This window comes from Rana temporaria, chromosome 3 (assembly GCF_905171775.1).
Source record: "Rana temporaria chromosome 3, aRanTem1.1, whole genome shotgun sequence".
In the NCBI taxonomy this organism is placed as follows: domain Eukaryota; kingdom Metazoa; phylum Chordata; class Amphibia; order Anura; family Ranidae; genus Rana; species Rana temporaria.
The window spans coordinates 444,102,595-444,114,542 of record NC_053491.1 but is presented as its reverse complement, the minus strand read 5'-3'; the positions used below and the strand labels follow the sequence as shown (position 1 = coordinate 444,114,542).

Sequence of the window (11,948 nt, the reverse complement as noted above, 5' to 3'; positions counted from 1 at the left end):
AGTGAACACATTTAACCCCTTGATCGCCCCCCTAGTGTTAACCCCTTCCCTGCCAGTGACATTTATACATTAATCAGTGGCTATTTTTTTAGCTGTGATCGCTGTATAAATGTCACTGCTCATAAAAAAGTGTCAAAAGTGCCCGATCTGTCCGCCGCAATGTTGCAGTACCGCCAAAAATCACAGATCACCGCCATTACTAGTAAAAAATAATAATAATAATAAAAATGCCATAAATCTATCCTCTATTTTGTAGACGCTATAACTTTTGCGCAAACTAATCAATATACACTTATTGTGATTTTTTTTTACGAAAAGTATGTAGGCGAATACATATTGGCCTAAATTGATGAAGAAATTCGTTTTTTTTTTTGTTTTTTTTGGGGGGGATATTTATTATATCAAAAAGAAAAAAATATAGGCCCGGATTCACGTAGATGCGCGTAACTTTGTGCGGGCATAACGTATCCTATTTACGGTACGCCTCCACAACTTTTACAGGCAAGTGCCGTATTCTCAAAAGAAAGTTGCGGCGGCGTAGCGTAAATAGGCCGGCGTAAGCCCGCCTAATTCAAATTGTGAAGAGGTGGGCGTGTGTTATGTAAATTAACCATGACCCGATGTGATTGACGTTTTTCACGAACGGCGCATGCGCTGTCCGTGGAATATCCCAGTGCGCATTGCTCCAAAGTACGCCGCAAGGACGTATTGGTTTCGACGTGAACGTAAATGACGTCCAGCCCCATTCCCGGACGACTTACGCAAACAACGTAAATTTTTCAAAATTTGACGCGGGAACGACGTCCATACTTAACATTGGTACGCCGCATGTACGCCACCATATAGCAGGGGTAACTTTACGCCGGGAAAAGCCTAACGTAAACGGCGTATCTGTACTGCGTCGGCCGGGCGTACGTTCGTGAATTCGCGTATCTAGCTAAATTACAAATTTCTAGGCGTAAATCAGCGTACACGCCCCTAGCGGCCAGCGAAAATATGTAGTTAAGATCCGACGGCGTAAGAGACTTACGCCGGTCGGATCTAATAGAAATCTATGCGTAACTGATTCTAAGAATCAGGCGCATAGATACGACCGCTCAGACTCAGAGATACGACGGCGTATCTGGAGATACGCCGTTGTATCTCCTTTGAGATTCTGGCCCATAGTGTTTTTCACAAAATTGTCACAATTTTTTGTTTATAACGCAAAAAATAAATACTGCAGAGGTGATCAAATACCACTAAAAGAACGTGGGGAAAAAAAGGACATTGATTTTGTTTGGGTGCAACGTCGCACGACCGCGCAATTGTCAATTAAAGCAACCAGGCGCCATATCGCAAAAAATGGCCTGTCAGGAAGGGGGTAAATTCTTCCGGGGCTGAAGTGGTTTACCTAACCATGAAAATTAACCCCTAACATTCAACTTTAAAAATGAACCTAATATCTAATCCCCCACAACCTTAATCCCTCATTTTAACCCCTAAAGTGCTGATCAAAATCAATCAGCGCAGAATATCTGTCTCCTAATCCAGCAGTCTATATAAATTGCTGACACCTGGCCAGGTGAGATGAGGAGGACTATGTGACATACGCATGGAGTGTCATTAATGAATGGGGGAGGGGGGCTCATACATTCTCTTAGTAATCTATCAGACTCTAACCAAATCCTCCGAAAGTGACGCAGAACCCTACCAGAGAGTCCTTGTAAGGACAGAAGGAGTATAGAGAGATAAAATAGTAGAACTGTGTCCGCAGGGCATTGATAATTTTTATTATTCTTTAATCTCCAAACTAGTAAAGCTGTACATGAATGAAATCTTCTTTAACCCCTTTCCTGTTCCTTTCTACACGGGGAGATGTGGAGCTCAGTATTTAGAATGATAAAATCTGGGGATCATATCTGCTGAGGGACACTATCTGCATGGAGTATGCATGGGATTACAGGGGTCGGATTGGGACATTATCTGCATGGAGTATGCGTGAGATTCCAGGGGCCAGATTGGGACATTATCTGCATGGAGTATGCGTGGGATTACAGGGGTCGGATTGGGACATTATCTGCATGGAGTATGCGTGGGATTACAGGGGTCAGATTGGGACACTATCTGCATGGAGTATGCCTGGGATTACAGGGGTCGGATTGGGACATTATCTGCATGGAGTATGCATGGGATTACAGGGGTCGGATTGGGACATTATCTGCATGAAGTATGCTTGGGATTCCAGGGGCCAGATTGGGACATTATCTACATGGAGTATGCCTGGGATTCCAGGGGCCGGATTTAAAAAAAGGGGATTCCAACTCTGCCCTTATCCACTTGATCTCCGACGACTTTATCTACACTAAATCCCCATGAGTTACAGAATGTTCTTTTATCGTTTATGTCTCAATTTTTTAGTGTAGCGCCCTCTCCCATTGAGTGGGCGCTATGAGTTAAATCATACCTCCCAACTTTCTGAGATGGGAATGAGGGACACCTATCAGCAAAAGTATGCAGGCATAGGAAACACCCCCTTGCCACGCCCCTTAAAGGAGAATTGTACAAAAAAATAAGATTGGTTAAACCCAAAAAGTGCTTTTTTTTACCACTACTATTCCTTTATATTGGCTTTTGGAATTTACAAATGCAGCAATTTAGAAATCAGATGAAAGGTTTAGCACTGGGAAACCCTTTTTGATAGATAAAAAGTGCATTTCATATACATCTCTATAGATAAGACCAAAATGAGGGACAAATGAGGAGAATGAGGGACAGAGGGACAGAGCACCAAATCAGGGACAGTCCCTCGAAATCAGGGACAGTTGGGAGGTATGGTTAAATTCTAGTTGCTTGAGCAGTAGTTTTGGCTCCGGATGATTATCCTAAATTGTTGGCTCTGTCCAGTTCAGCTGGGTTGCACAAGTTTCCCCCCCGACGGTGGGTGTCGCTGTCACCGCAGGTCACGGATGGAAAGGCAACAGGCTGAATGTATTGGGTATCTCTCTCTTAGAAGAGGCTCAGGGGGCGTGGTGAGCCCGCTGTGCTTTCTGGGGAGGGGTACTTAAGGGACAGACGCCGTTTAGCGGGGTTCGTCTTCCGATTCCGACCTGAGGGCCCTCCTCGCCTCAGGGATGTTGAGCTTTTTCGTAGCCTCTGGGCCGGCTGGCCCAAGGCCTAGCAACTGAGAGTAGGCCCAGGAGTTTATTTGGGCCTATTGACCCAGGGATGGTCCTACGCTACCTTATCTAAGGAAAGGAGCTGAACCAGTGGGATTCAATTGATGGACGTACCCTGGCGGATTTACCTCACTGTGCTGCTGGTCCAGCTGAAAGATTCTTGGCATGAGTCGTGTAACTTTTGTTGGAACCATATCGAGTGTGCAGTTGGTTACTTGATCTTGTGGCAGAAGATCGTGGGACGGCCTGACGACACTTATTAAGTCTGTGGCAGAAACTTTAACTACGTCCCGACGGCCGTACGACTTTGTATGGCCGCAGGGTGGCTCTACTTCTCTGAGTGGCCGTCTTTATACGGCCTCCACTCCTCCTGGCCACTGGGGGGCGCGCGCCTGCCGCATCACTGGGATGCCGATGCGCGTGCCTGGCGGCCGCAATGTCCGCTAGACACCCGCGATCGGCGGTTACAGAGAGAAGGACATGGATCTGTGTGTGTAAACACACAGATCCATGTCCTGTCAGGGAGAGAGGAGACCGATCTGTGTCTCTTGTACATAGGGACATAGATCGGTCACCTCCCCCAGTCACCCCCCTTCCCCCACAGTTAGAACACTAAGCAGTATACACATTTAACCCCTTCCTCACCCCCTAGTGTTAACCCCTTCAATGCCAGTCACATTTATACAGTAATTAGTGCATATTTATAGCACTAATCGCAGTATAAATGTGAATGGTGCCAAAAATGTGTCAAAAGTGTCCGATATGTCCGCCATAATGTCGCAGTCCCAATAAAAATCGCAGATCGCCGCCATTACTAGTAAAAAAAAATAATAAAAAATAATAATTCTGTCCCCTATTTTGTAGGCGCTATAACTTTTGCGCAAACCAGTCGCTTATGCCGATTTTTTTTTTTTACCAAACATATGTAGAATACATATCGGCCAAAATAAAAATAAATAAAAAAAATTGGGATATTTATTATAGCAACAAGTAAAACATTTTTTTTTTCTTCAAAATTGTTGCTCTTTTTTTTGTTTTTAGCGCAAAAAATAAAAACCGCAGAGGTGATCAAATACCACCAAAAGAAAGCTCTATTTGTGGGGAAAAAAGGACGCCAATTTTGTTTTGGAGCCACGTCGCATGACCGCGCAATTGTCAGTTAAAGCGACGCAGTGCCAGAAGCTGAAATTTCACCTGGGCAGGAAGGGGGTATATGTGCCCAGTAAGCAAGTGGTTAAAGAGCTTCGCACCGGCTGCTAGGCCAGTGAGAGTCGGCCTATCTGGTGGTTGCTGAAATCCAGTGTGGAGCTGAGTTAATCCTCTGGATTTAATTGATACCCGTGATCCGCAAAGCAGAAGTGCCTGAGTCTTTCCCTGTCCCTCTATCCCTTTGTTGGAGAACTTTTTTAATAAAACCCTTGAAAGAGACTTTGTGTTGGTGCGCACATTCTTATGGACAACTCTTTAACCACTTAAGACCCGGACCAAAATGCAGGTAAAGGACCTGGCCAGTTTTTGTGATTCGGCACTGCGTCGCTTTAACTGACAATTGCGCGGTCGTGCGACGTGGCTCCCAAACAAGATTGGCGTCCTTTCTTTCCCACAAATAGAGCTTTCTTTTGGTGGTATTTGATCACCTCTGCGGTTTTTATTTTTTGCCCTATAAACAAAAATAGAGCGACAATTTTGAAAAAAAATCAATATCTTTTACTTTTTGCTATAATAAATATCCCCCAAAAATATATATAAAAAAAAAAATTTCCTCAGTTTACGCCGATACGTATTCTTCTACCTATTTTTGGTTAAAAAAAAAATCACAATAAGCGTTTATCGATTTGTTTTGCGCAAAATTTATAGCGTTTACAAAATAGGGGATAGTTTTATTGCATTTTTATATATAATTTTTTTTTTCGTGACTGCGACATTATGGCGGACACATCGGACAATTTTGACACATTTTTGGGACCATTGTCAGTTTCACAGCAAAAAATGCTATAAAAATGCATTGTTTACTGTGAAAATGACAATTGCAGTTTGAGAGTTAACCACAAGGGGGCGCTGAAGGGGTTAAGTGTGACCTCATATGTGTTTCTCACTGTAGGGGGGCAGGGCTGGACGTGTGAAGTCATTGATCGTCTTTCCCTATATCAGGGAACAGTTGATCAATGACAGCGCCACAGTGAAGAACGGGGAAGCTGTGTTTACACATACCTCTCCCCATTCTTCAGCTCCGGGGACCGATCGCGGGACTCCGGCGGCGATCGGGTCCCGCGGTCATGGAGTTTCGGACCGGGTCGCGGGCGCGCGCCCGCGACACACGGCTGGGCACTTAAAGAGGACGTACAGGTACGTGCTTGTGCCCAGCCATGCCATTCTGCCAACGTATATGTGCAGGAAGCGGTCCTTAAGTGGTTAAGGGGAACCCCTGAAGCGAGCGTATGGAACAGTAAGGTAACGGCAGGCCCAAATCTAAACCAGCAGCTCCTTAGTGCTGTAGTGCTACATTAGTCTAGCCCTAATGCATTATACATTGTATGTTTTCAGTACGGACATTGCTTTATTGCTTTAATTTATTAGCAAATTTAGATACATATATTTTATTTTATTGGTTTTATCAAAAAATTTTAAGCAATTGGATTTTCCTGCAATTCTTTAATATATATATATATATATACATACACTCTATTATTAAAAGTATTGGGACACCTGCCTTTACACGCACATGAACTTTAATGGAATCCCAGTCTTAAGCCTCGTACACACAATCCGATTGTTGGCCAAGCGTCTGATTTTTGTCCAAAGGGACGTGTGCCTGGATCTTGTCTTGCATACTAACGGTACACAATTGTCGGCCAACAAAAGCGAACGTAGTGACGTACTATGAGGAATTTCAGCTCTTGAGCGTCACCCTTTGAGCCCCTTCTGCTAATTTCGTGTTTGGTGAGCATTGATTCCGAGCATGCTTGTTTGTATTTTCAACTTTTGTGTGACAGACTTGTGTACTGACGATACGAAAATCAGACAACAGACACTCAGGAGCTGGGTTACTGTAATAAGATATTACGGGGGTAATAAGACACTCAGGGGCTGGGTTACTGTAATAAGATATTACAGGGGTAATAAGACACCCAGGAGTCGGGTTACTGTAATAAGATATTACAGGGGTAATAAGACTCTCAGGAGTCGGGTTACTGTAATAAGATATTACCGGGGTAATAAGACACTCGGGAGCTGGGTTACTGTAATAAGATATTACAGGGGTAATAAGACACTCAGTAGCTGGGTTACTGTAATAAGATATTACAGGGGTAATAAGACACCCAGGAGTCGGGTTACTGTAATAAGATATTACAGGGGTAATAAGACTCTCAGGAGTCGGGTTACTGTAATAAGATATTACCGGGGTAATAAGACACTCGGGAGCTGGGTTACTGTAATAAGATATTACAGAGGTAATAAGACACTCGGGAGCTCTGTTACTGTAATAAGATATTACAGGGGTAATAAGACTCTCAGGAGTCGGGTTACTGTAATTAGATATTACCGGGGTAATAAGACACTCAGGAGCCGGGTTACTGTAATAAGATATTACAGGGGTAATAAGACACTCGGGAGCTGGGTTACTGTAATAAGATATTACAGGGGTAATAAGACACTCAGGAGCCGGGTTACTGTAATAAGATGTTACAGGGGTAATAAGACACTCAGGAGCCGGGTTATTGTAATAAGATATTACAGGGGTAATAAGACACTCAGGAGCCGGGTTACTGTAATAAGATATTACAGGGGTGATAATGTAATAAGATATTAGAACACTGAAGACTTGGTTCATTGCACTAAAATGGAATTTTGAAGCTGAGTTATAAGCTATTACTCATCTCAAATTTCTTCAAAGATCTCTCCCACTCCAGCGAAGTAAAATAAATCACGATGTATATAATAAAGACAGAGGGAATTCCAGACATATTCTCCTTATAAGTCCAGGCCTATATACACACAGAGGGGAGAGGAGAAAACGTGATAATGGATCTCCTGTATCTGTTTGTAGACTTGAATTGAAATGCTCCGAGAAGCTGACACTCTATTGTCTGAGTGGTTTACTTTGAGCCTATATGATATTGTATTTCCCGTCTGCCCCCTATCCTGGATTCCTATGCTGCTTGGCTCATCTAATGATTGTTACTCTTTTATTTCCTGATTGTTGGCTTTGCTGCTCCGTATTTCACGCACTATCTGAGTCCCCTCCCTAATATTAACCCTTTGTGGCCCACTCTTGCTCAGATTAATTTTTCAGTCTCTATCATTCTTGATCTCCTGATTATTCCCCTCTCTCCTCTCCTCCTCCTCCTCCTCCTCCTCATTCTCCTCCTCCCTCTCTCTCTCTGCCATCATCACTCCAAAAAAATCCAAAGTTGGAAAGTCTGACACACTCCTGATATCTCTGACTATATAAATATATATATATTTCATTTTTTTTTTTAATACCAACATGTTGACATCACAGGGAATGCTGCTCCACCATTGGCCGGGTCTTGGACCAATCCTTGGCGATCCTTGCAGACACACATCACCCAAAATATCAGACATTTAAAAACTTGCAGGAAAAGTTTTGAGAGCATCTTCTGACGGAGAGAGGAGAAGAGACCGAACTGTCAGCCATGTCAGCTCACTTCAACAGGGGCCCAGCCTATGGACTCAGCGCCGATGTCAAGAGCAAGGTGAGCTGCGTTCAGAGGAGGGGGTGTGCTATGACTAGACCAAAGAGCTGACACTTTAAAAGGTCACCGATCATTTTCTTCATGGGCTGAAGAGCTGACTATTTATGTATCCATGCCTGTCTAGTCCAAAGAGCTGACTCTTTATGTATCCATGCCTGTCTTGCCTAAAGAGCTGACTCTTTATGTATCCATGCCTGTCTAGCCTGAAGAGCTGACTCTTTATGTATCCATGCCTGTCTAACCTAAAGAACTGACTCTTTATGTATCCATGCCTGTCTAGTCCAAAGAGCTGACTCTTTATATATCCATGCCTGTCTAGCCTGAAGAGCTGATTCTTTATGTATCCATGCCTGTCTAGCCTGAAGAGCTGACTATTTATGTATCCATGCCTGTCTAGCCTGAAGAGCTGACTATTTATGTATCCATGCCTGTCTAGCCTGAAGAGCTGACTCTTTATGTATCCATGCCTGTCTAACCTAAAGAGCTGACTCTTTATGTATCCATGCCTGTCTAGCCCAAAGAGCTGACTCTTTATGTATCCATGCCTGTCTAGCCTGAATAGCTGACTCTTTATGTATCCATGCCTGTCTAGCCTGAAGAGCTGACTCTTTATGTATCCATGCCTGTCTAGCCCAAAGAGCTGACTCTTTATGTATCCATGCCTGTCTAACCTAAAGAGCTGACTCTTTATGTATCCATGCCTGTCTAGCCCAAAGAGCTGACATTTCAATACTATAGCAGTTTTATCACTTGACCAAAGAGCTGATACTTTACTTGTCTGTTAGTTCTGACAGCTGAGCTTTTGTTTTTATAGTGATTATTATCTATGTAATGTGACAAAATCACACTTAAATAGTTTATTTTTAGTAAAAGTAGAGTACGGAGTATAGTATATTTTTTTCTTTGACCAAATAGTTTTATAGTACACTCGTCTGTTATTAATAGACCAAAGAGCTGACACTTTACACATGAATTACTATCTGGGTAGTCTAAAGTGCTTAAATTCTGGTACTACATTGGTCTATTTACCCCGGTATTGAGAGCACCTGCTTTGTTATTATAATGATCTATTCCCTGGTGTTAAGAGCTGACACTCTATCCGCTGGAGTGTCTGACATTTCGGTAGTGCTGTGGTACTTGTCCATATCACCCCGTATGCTATAGAGAGCTGACACTGGCTTATATTCCCTGGTGTGAAGAGCTGACACTCTGTTACAGTACCATGTATTAAGAGCTGAGATTCCATTACTACACTGCTCTATATCCCCTTGGTATAAAGAGCTCACACTCTATTATTATACTGGTCTCTATCCCTTGGTATGAAAAGATTATACTTTTCTTACTACATTGTTTTATATTACCTGGTATGAAGAGCTGACACTCTATTACTACATTGTTCTATACTCCCTGGTATGAAGAGCTGACACTCTATTACTACATTGTTCTATACTCCCTGGTATGAAGAGCTGACACTCTATTACTACATTGTTCTATACTCCCTGGTATGAAGAGCCGACACTCTATTACCACATTGTTCTATACTCCCTGGTATGAAGAGCTAACACACTAATATTAGACTGCTCTATACTTCCTGGTATGAAGAGCTGACACTCTGTTACTACACTGCTCTATACTCCCCCTGGGTATGAAGAGCTGGCACTCTATTACTGCACTGCCTTATATACCTTTATATGAAAAGCTGACATTCTCTTATTACACTGCGCCCTACTCCCTGGTATAAAGAGCTGACACTCTATTCCTAGACTGCTCTATATAGTCCCGGTATGAAGAGCTGACATTCTCTTATTACACTGCTCCCTACTCCCTGGTATAAAGAGCTGACACTCTATTCCTAGACTGCTCTATATAGTCCCGGTATGAAGAGCTGGCATTCTCTTATTACACTGCTCCCTACTCCCTGGTATAAAGAGCTGAGTAAAAAGGAAGGTGTAGGTATGGCGCTGTTCCTCTATCATGAAAAGTTTTAGTGTTGATAAAAATCTGGAATGTAAATATAAAGTGACAAGTGCTAAAAGAAAATTGATGTGAAAAAAATGGTAATTAGTTTGCCTGTGAATCGTGACTTTTAAATTGGTAATTGCTTAATATGTTTGCTTGATGTAATTGATCATATAAGGAGCTGACACTCTATTCCTAGACTGCTCTATATAGCTCCGGTATTAAGAGCTTACACTCTATTACTACACTGCTCTATATACCCCAGTATGAAGAGCTGACACTCTCATTACACTGCTCCATACTCCCTGGTATGAAGAGCTGACACTCTATTACTACACTGGTCCATATTCCCCGGAATGAAGAGCTGACACTCTATTACTACACTGGTCCATATTCCCCGGTATGAAGAGCTGACACTCTATTACTACACTGGTCCATATTCCCCGGTATGAAGAGCTGACACTCTATTACTACACTGGTCCATTTTCCCGGTATGAAGAGCTGATATTTTATTACTACACTGGTCCATATTCCCCGGTATGAAGAGCTGACACTCTATTACTACACTGGTCCATATTCCCCCGGTATGAAGAGCTGACACTCTATTACTACACTGGTCCATATTCCCCGTTATGAAGAGCTGACACTCTATTACTACACTGGTCCATATTCCCCGTTATGAAGAGCTGACATTTTATTACTACACTGGTCCATATTCCCCGGTATGAAGAGCTGACACTCTATTACTACACTGGTCCATATTCCCCGTTATGAAGAGCTGACATTTTTTTACTACACTGGTCCATATTCCCCGGTATGAAGAGCTGACACTCTATTACTACACTGGTCCATATTCCCCGGTATGAAGAGCTGACACTCTATTACTACACTGGTCCATATTCCCCGGTATGAAGAGCTGACACTCTATTACTGCACTGGTCCATATTCCCCGGTATGAAGAGCTGACACTCTATTACGCCGTCGTATCTATGCGCCTGATTCAGAGAATCAGTTACGCATAGATTTCCCTAAGATCCGACCGGCGTAAGTGTCTTAGGCCTCAATATTTACGCTGGCCGCTAGGTGGCGCTTCCGTATAGTTACGCAAGGAATATGCTAATTAGGTATTTACGCCGATTCAGAAACGTACGTCCCGCCGGCGCATTTTTTTACGTCGTTTACGTTAGGCTTTTTTCGGCGTATAGTTACCCCTGCTATATGAGGCGTAGCTAATGTTAAGTATGGACGTCGTTCCCGCGCCGAGTTTTGAACATTTTCTGTAGTTTGCGTAAGTCGTTCGCGAATACGGCTGGACGTCATTTACGTTCACGTCGAATCCAATACGTACTTTGGAGCAATGGAATATTTCATGAACGGCGCATGCGCAGTTAAAAGAAAACGTCAAAAACGCGGGGTCATCTCAAATTTAAATAAAACACGCCCACAACATCCCCATTTGAATTAGGCCGGCTTACGCCGCCACACATACGTTACGCCGCCGTAACTAAGGGCGCAAGTTCTTTCTGCATACGGAACTTGCGCCCAAAGTTACAGCGGCGTAACGTATCTGAGATACGTTACGCTGGCTGATAGATAGACTAATCTATCTGAATCCGGCCCACTGTTCGGCCGATAATTCTCAGCAGATTTCTAAATTGACTTGTGTCAAACCCGGTGAAGTCCGGCTCCTTCGATTTATTTTTTCAGTCAAAGTTCTTAAAGTCAGTTGGTCCAATAGGGCCACCCATGGATCGAAAATGGCCAAAATTGGCCAAATTTGGCCAAAATCTGAGTCATGTATAGCAGGCTAAAGTGTGGAGGAATTTGTTGGAAAGTAGCGACCAATTTGCGGGATCGTTTTTTGTTGGATGTTCGAAGCATATCAGTATTATTATCCCCGTCTTGTGTATTTGGAGAATGTTTGGTTTTTCAAAGGAAGCGCTTTGAAAGATCTTTGAAAGGACATCCGGAAAAAAAATCTTTCTCGGATCTGGTGATCACGTCTATGGCTGGCCTATCACACTAAGACATTTTCCTCATCTGATGGCCACTATATTCTGAACCTACTCAGGGTTGTCAGTATTGTGTGTATGGAATGGACGTTCCTACACAG

At 43.1% G+C, this 11,948-nt stretch overlaps 1 protein-coding gene across 1 annotated transcript in view; it reads left to right on the top strand.

Annotated features, from left to right (window-relative positions):
• The first annotated feature begins 7,665 nt into the window (after positions 1-7,665).
• CNN1 (calponin 1) overlaps positions 7,666-11,948 on the top strand; it is a 67,980-nt gene continuing 63,697 nt past the window's right edge. The window contains exon 1 of the mRNA XM_040346509.1: positions 7,666-7,876. Within this exon, the coding sequence (XP_040202443.1) occupies positions 7,817-7,876 (60 nt within the window). The 5' untranslated portion in view covers positions 7,666-7,816. The remainder of the gene's footprint in view (positions 7,877-11,948) is intronic.